A 9,162-nucleotide genomic window follows, 5' to 3' on the forward strand; every position below is an offset into this window, starting at 1 on the left:
CAAGAATCAGGTCGGTTCAATCATCATGTGGGACTCAATTTATAAAACAAATTTACGGTTGAAAAAATCTTGGCTAAGCTTTTCATGGCCACCAATCTGTTTCTAAAATTGTGGCCCACCTAATCAATGAAGTCAATTTATTTTCATTAGAGAAGATCTAAAGGTCAGAACCACCCCATGGATCGGTTGGATACTGCATCTGACAGCCACTGATCCACGTGTTAGCATTAGCAGCTTTGTACACGCGTGTGGGCTCAGCAAAGCCAGATGTTACAACCCCGCTCATCCTTCCCGCGCTCGTGCGTCAAAACTCGGTAGTTTCGGTTGGAGTCGCGCCCAAGGAATTTGGCCTGCGTGCGCTAGAAGGCCCTTCTAAAATGCGCCGGTACGTGCCTTATATGATAGTTTGCTACCATTAACAAAATAGTGGCGACTCTTTAACCATCCAAATTTCATCGTACTCAGATGATCTAAACCGTTAAAATTTCACCGGGAAGCTAAAATTTACGTCAGATTTTTTAGGTTTTGAAATTCAGACTGCTCCATGTTTAACATAAACCATCCCTTTGATTACTACTATCTGGATGGTTAGGATTTATTAAAAAGTGTCATCTTATACACCTGTTCTTTTCACTATGTGATATTCTCCAGAATCTCCAGAATCTTGATGGTCTCGATAGTCGTAGATAAGATCAAATGTGAGGAGGATGAGTTATCACCATTTTCAATATGGTGTTTAACTAACATAGACTTCAAGTCCAATGGGCCAGATGAAAGAGGATCCTCGACCCGAGGAAAAGCACAGTAACCTCGAGCCTAGAGTATTGGGGCAACTTAAACCCATGATAGGTGATCGAGTCTTTTGATCTGATGGGTCCCACCGTGGATGGAGGATTGCCAGAGATTGAACCTGATCTAATAATCCCACTCTGCTATCAGTGACCTACAAATAGACGGTTGAAAATAAAAAAAGAAAAATCAAATATTCGAATTCAGTGTGGAAATTTAAAAATCAAACCTTAAATGGCTTCGGATTCGATGTTAATCCCCGTATCAATGACAAACCGATGGGTGGGCCACACATGCAGGAAATGAAAGCTCGAGGAGCGGTCCTATATGCTCGGGTCAGGCGTCGTATATAAACCAACCAGAAAAGGAAATACCCTCTCTCATGCCCACATCTTCGACCGAAGAACGAGTAGTCTCCGAATCCCGAATTCCGACGCGTGGATTCTCCCCTCCGCTATCCCAACCCCCTTCGGCTCCTCTTTCTAATCTCAGCAATTTCAGTTTCTACCCATCCATCTCCTCAATTTCTCTGTTATCTCTATCCCAAATCGCCGATTTCCCCTTTTCCGTTTATTCTCTCATCTCTTCCGCCGGATCAACGATCTACTACTGTTGATTGATCGATCGCTCTCGATAAGGTCATTTCTGTTCTTTGATTAATCTAAAGTTTTCTATTAAGATAAGGGTTAGAAGAAAAATAGGAGAATCTATCCAATTTTTTGTTTTTTATTTTTTAGGGTTTTATGTTTTTTAATTTATTTATTCGTTCTGGTTCTGATCAAGAAACTCGGTGAAATTCTTGGTGCTATATTTTTAACTGTTCATCCAAAATTGAGGGTTGTCTTGCAGGATTTAGGGTTAGATTAGGGTTTTTGTTGTTGTTTTCATTGTGAAAAAAAAATACTATTTAGGATTAGGGTTTGTAATTTCTTTTCCTTTGGGTAGAGAGCTATGACCCTGAATTTTCCGCGTTGCACGGTTCTCCCTTTAAATTCTTCTGAGGACAATTTGGTTCCATCGGTCTCGATCGGGGATAGGAGCGGGGAGGGCCTTGTTAAGCCGCGGTGCTTCAATTGGGGAGTTGAGGATTTGTATGATTTGGGTAGGGATGGAGGCAACAGGGGAGGGGGTTCTTGTGAGCCTATCGCCGCCGATGATATCCTCGACCTGTTGCCGTCGGATCCGTTTGGCATGGAACTGAGTGCAACCTTCACGGCAATCGCAGGCTGGATTGAGGATTTGGAGATCGGGAGCCCCAGCGAGGATAGGTTGGTTGCCGGATTGAATTTGTTCTGGAACCAAGCGATGATGTTTGAATCTGAAGCCGCTGATGTGGGTGTCGGTGGGGGATTGGATTTGAGCAGTAAATTTGGTGGGATGGTGGTCGAGGAGAAGGAATTGGGAGATGTTTCCCGCGACGGCGAGCTTGTATCTGTTTGGGATGTGGAGGAATTTCTGAGTTTCGGCGATGAAGATCCAAACGCGGTTGGTTGTCGTCGGGCTGAAGATTTAGCACACCATGCCGAGAGTTGCTCTGATGGAGGTGGGGGAGCTACACATGATGCTCTGATGTTCGCGCTGAGTTATTTGGGTGTGCGGGATCTCCTCACCGCTGAAAGGGTTTGCAGATCCATGCGTTCATCGGTTCAGAACGATGCGCTCCTGTGGAGGAGAATCCACATAGATCAGCCGTTGAGCAAGAGGATTACTGATGATGCTCTTTTACAGTTGACTAGAAGGGCACAGGGTGGTTTACAATACTTGAGTCTGGTGGAGTGTTCATTGATCACTGATGATGGTCTGAAGCGTGTTCTTGAATCCAACCCGAAACTCACAAAGGTCAGTATCTGAAACTCTGTACACCGTTAATTTATCCCCATCAGGTATTCAATGTGTTACTTTGTATCAGTATTGAGGTGCTTGTTTGTTCAGCTGCTTCATTTTCATCATAGGTGTATAATCCCCCCTTACATCTATGGAGGTATGATCGAGTATTAATTATGTATGCCTTGTTGCTCTGTGAATCTTTATGTGGGGCTAAAGTGGGCCAGCTCATGACTGTGGTGACCTGTTGAACACCAGGGTCCACCAATATCACCATGATCAGTTGATTGAGAAATGGGCGGTGACACTGTTTTATTATTTTATCAACCATTTTGCAATCCCTTGTATTTTTTACCACTTGCCACTATCCAATCAAGGGTACTTTTGGATCCAATGTGTTATTCCTGTATATGTTTATTTTCTCCTTGTATTTATTGTTAATGATGCTTCAACTAATGCCTAAAAGGAGCAAAAAAGTGCATCAAAGGAGAGGGAAAGGATATCCAGTACATAAGGAAGATCTCAACTTGCTCTTTAGCTAGTGGGTGAACCTTCTCATGTTTCAATCCAAACTTTTTAAGAGATAATACGTTTGGTGTTGTATTTCTTGATGTCTTAGATTGCATAATAACTTTATGTATTTGTTGTTATTGTTCAATGCATTCCTCTGTATCATTGTTAGTTATCTAGTTTGTCTTCTTATAGTTGGTCAGATCTAATCCATCTAAAGAAACATTTGGGAGTCCTGTCATCGAAACAAGTGGGTGGCAGCCATGCATTTTGTAATATGCATACATGTGGAAATTTGGAGGAACATAATGATGCCATACCCTCACATGGTTACCCACCCCCCCCTCTGTACCTATCTTTTCTCCTTTGATTGATCGTTATGATGCTTATACTTATAACTCAAAAGGAGAAAACAAAGTGCATCAAGGGAGAAGGAAAACATAGCCAATGCATAATGAATGTCTCTACTCACCCTATAGCTAGTGTTTCAGCCTTCCCATGAGTCAATCTGAGAGATAATATTCACATCAAAGCAAAGATTGACTGGGTGTTCTGGTTCTGAGGATGATGGGATAAGCTACCACCATATTGTGGATGAGATAATGGAACCTTCCCATTCTCAACTGACTTGTGATTTGGAAAGGAAAGGCAAGAAACACGAGCCCACTTATTGTGATTTTCATTTTCCACACTAGCCCACTTCCCATTCTCACTTATTGTGATTTGCACCAAGCACATTGCATGTTTGGAAAGCCCTGCCAACCATGATCTTTTTAGTGTACATCAAATGCTAACTAACTCTCCATTCTCATCACAATGAAGTCTACTGTCCATGGCTGCAGTTTGTGCGTGAATAGCACTTGATTGTGTGAGTCTCCTTCCACCAGTAGTGATTTGGAAACTGATGATTTCAAAAGGCGTAGTTCTCTTAGAGAGTGGATTAATTCATTCAATTCTCTAATATTTGTTTTCCCTAAGAATAATACCCCCTTGATTTCTCCCAATGTCGTGTCTGTGAGTGTTATGACACATGAGAAAGATCACAGGAATCATTTTTTCTTTAGGGTGGTACATGTGCACCAGAGGTAGTGCAAGCACACGGGAGTGCTTGTTGCTCAACTGGCCCAAATATTGATTTAAAGTTGTAGTCCCCTTAGGGCATGTTTTTGGATATCACCAACCCAAAGAAATCAATGGAAATGGAAAAAAATTTCCATTGGTGCGATAGCTTGAGATGTTTGGATTTTAAGGAAAAGGGGAGGTTTCCACAAAGCTATCATTGCACCAATACATAATCTGGATTCTCGAGCACAAGAAACTAGGGGATTGTTTTCTCACAAATATGAGAGTTCCACTTGCAATCCAAACAAGATAATGCAAACCCGTAAAAGGAATGTAAATATATCAAAGAAAGGAAGTAAAAGGTTGTGGGAAAGAACCCAACATTCCTCTTGTTGAAACTAGAGATCTAAAAAAAAAAAAAAAAAACCCTCTCTAATTTTTCTAGTGAATAGAATCGAAGTAAGAAACCTGAAAGTACAACTGAACTTTTATTCCATAATCATGATAATAATGCCTCACACCTCCCTAGCATAGCCTCATATAGGCTTAAAGCCAAACAGAGAAGCCCTAAAACAGAAAATGACCAAACTGCCCCCAAATCCTGTCACCACCATATGGACAATCTATAAATGGGCCATTACTCACTTAAATGGTGTCAGAATCCCATGATCTTGTGCTCATTTGAAAGCCAAGTTAATGGGCTATCAAACAGGACTAATTTCATGTCATTTAGACATTGTTTGGTGCTCCAAAAGTGGACCACCAATAAAGTGACGAAAATACTTAAAAGGAGAAATTATTAAGTACTCAATCAAACCCTAATAACAGACTAAAACAAATAAATCCTATAAATATAATGGCCATTCAATTGATCCTCTTAGCCCTATAATGTAATCTAACCACTGATCTCATCAAATTCATCATCAGAACATGGATCTGGTTTAGATCATCAATCATGATAATTCGAATGGTTGGATTCTTAGATCTTCATGTGGCCATCTGGTTCCATCAATTCCACCAGGCTTCGAAGAGCACTTTCTCTTGAGTTAAAGGCAATAGTTGCCTGTCGTCATTATATGCCTTTATATCGAGTTTGTTGGTCCATTAGTAGGTGTATCCATGGATCCATCGAGCAAGCCAATTGTGTATTCCTTTTGAGTCGCCACACTAGCTTCAAACATGTCATTTTTGGGAACTCTGGGGGACAATGGATTGAAGTCCACAATGCTTTTCCTTAATCAAGGACTCGAATTAAGCTCTTTCCATCTTCTTGAATTCCTTGAATTCTTTTTTTTTTTTCTTTTTTTCTTTTTTGAGAGTTGACAAAAAATTATTAATAAAGCTCGCAAAAGCAAGCAAAGAAAACAACACCCACACAAAACCAAATCAGGCCCAACACTCTTTAAGTTCCTTGAATTATTCTGCAACATCTCCTTTGAACGCTCTAATCTCCTTCTTGAGTCTCCACGTATTCTCCTCACTCATCTCTCGAACATTTTTTTGCCATCATTGATATTTTTGTTTGATAGTATGCTTTTGTGTAGCCAATAACATCTAGAGGGCAGTTGAAAGGAATCTCCACAAGATGCATGTAGAGATAGAGATGGGTGAGACTTGGTGCTATAGGGATGATGATCCGGATAAAAATAACACGATGGATGTGGACAGGTAAGGGAGTTTGGATGGGGATAATTGTATGAGGTGTATGAGCATCTTCCTATCCACAACATCTCCAAACAAGAACCTGGGCTGAACTTTAGCCTTGGGTTGTAGATCTAAAGGTTATAGGTTATGGGGGTCATGGGGTTTGAGATGAGTTTTGGGAAGAAAAAAAGAAGTCATCGGATTTGATGGGTTTTGAAATGAAGGAGAAAAAAGTTAGGATTTTGGGATGAGAAGAAAGGAAAAAAGGGCTAAGGGGAAGATTCAATGAATAAGGATAATTAGGGGAAAAAATAAACTTGTTTTTCAAATTTCCAACACTAGAACTTGCTCTGATACTGAAATAATGGAACTAGATCAAGGCAGAAACTAAATGCAATGAAAGTTTTATGTAACAGATTGAAAGTTCGAATCACACGAGAAAAACTGCAATGACTGTGAGCAATATGCAGTATGCAGGGGATGGGATCACCTGCATCACCCCATACTGCAATTTATATATGAAATGATGAGTGTTATCGTTACATACCCAACATGCTTAGTGTTAAATAAATAATAAGTATAAATTATATTGTGAATACAAATTTGCATTAACTTAGTCAATAGTAAGAATATGGAGTCATAATTTCGGGTCTCTAAAAATAGAGATCTGGATCTCTAATGACCCATAATTCATCGCTTGAGGTAACATTGGTACAGGCCCAACAGAGTACCTTTCACTTTACTATCCTGCTTTTAGAAGGGTAGTACAACAGAGTGCTTGTTGTTCAATCAGCCCAAATAGATGTAGGATGGCCCTTGTTACTGATCGAAAGAAATTAAAATTAAAATAAACGTGGGAGTTAGTGAGGGATTTCTTAGACACCTCATAGAAATTAAAGAAAACCTCACCAAAATCAGTGTGTGGGCGGGATCAGCACGTGTGTGTGTGGGTGGGTGCGTGCGTGCATGTGTGGGGAAGGAGGGAGGGAGGGTCCACTGTTGATGCCAGAAGTTGCCAATCCTTGAGCCATTGAAACTCGGCCTTTTGGATTTGAAAGTCACTACGGTACCCTCCAATTTCCTGAAACACTTTAGTTTTTCTGTTCTGGTATGCTTTGCTCCTTATCTTGTACTTTAGTCTTTCAAATCTTGGATTTGATTATCTAATGCATGTTCCCTTTGCCTGTGCAGCTGAGTGTGCCTGGATGTACAAGACTAAGTATTGAAGGTCTTGTGAACAACTTGAAGGCTTTCAAGTCTGCAGGCATTGGTGGGATAAAATGCCTACAGATAGGTGGTCTTTATGGTGTAACACAGAAGCACTTTGAAGAGCTGAAGTTCTTGTTAGATGCAGACGAAAACAAGCAGCCTAAAGCTCACAAACAACGGTTTTACCACACAGGCAACATGTCGCACTTGTGTGACAATGAATGCCAGGGCATCGATATTGAGATGTGCCCAAGATGTCAGAACTTGAGGCTTGTCTATGATTGCCCGGCGGAAACCTGCCAAGGGGAGCAGCCCACCGCCCAACAGTGCCGGGGATGCTCTTTTTGCATCTCCCGGTGTGTCCAGTGTGGGAGATGCATCAACGACAGCGAGTACCAGGAGACATTCTGTCTTGACTTGCTTTGTTCAGGCTGCTGGAAGCAGCTGCTCCAATGGCAAGAAAAGTTGGAGGAGAGAGGTGCTGGCTCCAAGCATACCATTCTACACCAGGAGATGAGGTATCGCGTGTGTGTGTATCATCGTTAGAGAGTTTCTATGTACTGTGTGCCTTTGGATAATGGATGGATATCTGTGGATTTGGCTGAAATGATCTGAGAAGTGGGGAATAAAAGATGGATTTGGCTGTGGAAATATTCAGCTAGGGAGGAAGCCTCTGTCTATTGGTTCTTGGGGTGGCTTTGATTGCTGACTTGTTAGCTATTGCTGAGTCTTCAGTCTTCACATCATGCTCGCCTGGTTTTTTCGATATTATCGCTCAACCCAACCTTGCTATTTGAAGGGGGAAAAAAAAAAAAGAGGAAAAAAAAAAAAAAACAGAAAAAAAAGGTTAAAAAAGAAAAAGAAAAAGAGCTTTAGAAGGTTATCTATCTGCATGCTGGTTTGCGTGGGAAGTGGAACAATCGTATGTTATGCAGTGGAAGATTTGTGTGCTGGTCTATGTTCAGCTCGGGAGGAAGCCTGTCTATTGGTTCTTGGGTTGTCTTTGATTGCTGGCTTTTTAGATATTGCTGCAGGCTTGATGAGTCTTCACATCATGCTTGACTGGTTGTTTGGATATTTTGGGGTGGGGGTGTGGGGGTGCCTTTTATATCTGCATGCTTGTTTGCACAGAAGCGGCTGAACGATGGTATGTAATGAAGTGGAAGATTTCTGTGTGCTGGTCTATGTGATGATGGGGAAGCTTTGTGTTGGCTGGATGAGCTGAATTTCCTGGTCGAGGAATTCTACCACTGTCTGCATCTCTGATAAAAAACCTGAAAAAGCAACAAGCTGCTGCTGGTGAAGGTGGGTTTGCTATCTCATTTCTCTGGAGATGTTGCAATACGGATGCAATGCTCAGGTATCCGTTTATGTTATTGGCAGGGGCCATATGCTTTGTGTCAAAGAGAAAGCTACCACCATTGCTGCACATTTGCAGTGTCCCATTTATTTGAGGTTCTCTAACCAACATTAGAAATAAGTGTTATTCAGTAGTAGTAGTAGGATCTTCTTACTGCCACATTAGATTTATGTTGTGATGGAATTTTGGTATTGTGGCAATTGCTTTGGGGGCACTGTGATAATAATATTCAGTTGTGAAAGTGAAAAGTGTAGACCCTTCCATGAAATTTTGATGTTGGGGCTGCTGCAACTTGCTTGCATGCAGGAAACTCTCGGTTAAAGCCTCTCTCTAATGCATCACTGTAAGTATTATTTTCTCAAGGATGCTATACTTGCATTGGTTGAATCTCTATGTTAGTGTTATTGCACTGTAAAAATGGGACTCAAAACGAGCCCTTCAAACAGGCATAAAGTCAACTAAATGGTATTCCCATGGCAATTGGGAGATTTTGAGTTCATGGCAGGTATGGGATCTTTAGTAGGTGAGAAAATCACCCATTTTGATTGAACATGTTGCCCTGTAGATCTTTCTGTTATTTGGTGTCTGCTTGTGGAGGGTCCAGCATGCAAGTTTGAGCTTCATGCTAGGGGCTCATATTAGGAGGTCGTCCAAAAAAATCAAGGCAGATGTAATACACGAAGGGGCCATAGCACTGGAAAATGTGGGATGAGATTTATCCCATTTTAGTTGACATCAAAACATATTAGAGATGATAGTTCATA

General features: G+C 41.2%; 1 protein-coding gene across 1 annotated transcript; it reads left to right on the forward strand.

Moving 5' to 3' along the window:
* Nucleotides 1–1,154: 1,154 nt before the first annotated feature.
* On the forward strand, nucleotides 1,155–8,646 carry LOC131246248 (F-box protein SKIP14-like). Its single transcript, XM_058246176.1, has 2 exons — nucleotides 1,155–2,628; nucleotides 7,021–8,646. The coding sequence occupies exons 1-2, from the start codon at nucleotides 1,741–1,743 to the stop codon at nucleotides 7,582–7,584; spliced, it is 1,452 nt and encodes a 483-aa protein (XP_058102159.1). The 5' UTR covers nucleotides 1,155–1,740; the 3' UTR covers nucleotides 7,585–8,646.
* The last annotated feature ends 516 nt before the right edge of the window (nucleotides 8,647–9,162 follow it).

The sequence above is a fragment of the Magnolia sinica genome, chromosome 5, assembly GCF_029962835.1.
Source record: "Magnolia sinica isolate HGM2019 chromosome 5, MsV1, whole genome shotgun sequence".
NCBI lineage: Eukaryota > Viridiplantae > Streptophyta > Magnoliopsida > Magnoliales > Magnoliaceae > Magnolia > Magnolia sinica.

What these genes read in the sequence shown, in the direction of transcription:
- LOC131246248 (XM_058246176.1), top strand. Translation starts at nt 1,741, where the DNA reads ATGACCCTGAATTTTCCGCGTTGCACGGTTCTCCCTTTAAATTCTTCT. An exon ending in CCAACCCGAAACTCACAAAG is followed by an intron (nt 2,629 to 7,020) that starts GTCAGTATCTGA and finishes TTGCCTGTGCAG; the next exon opens with CTGAGTGTGCCTGGATGTAC.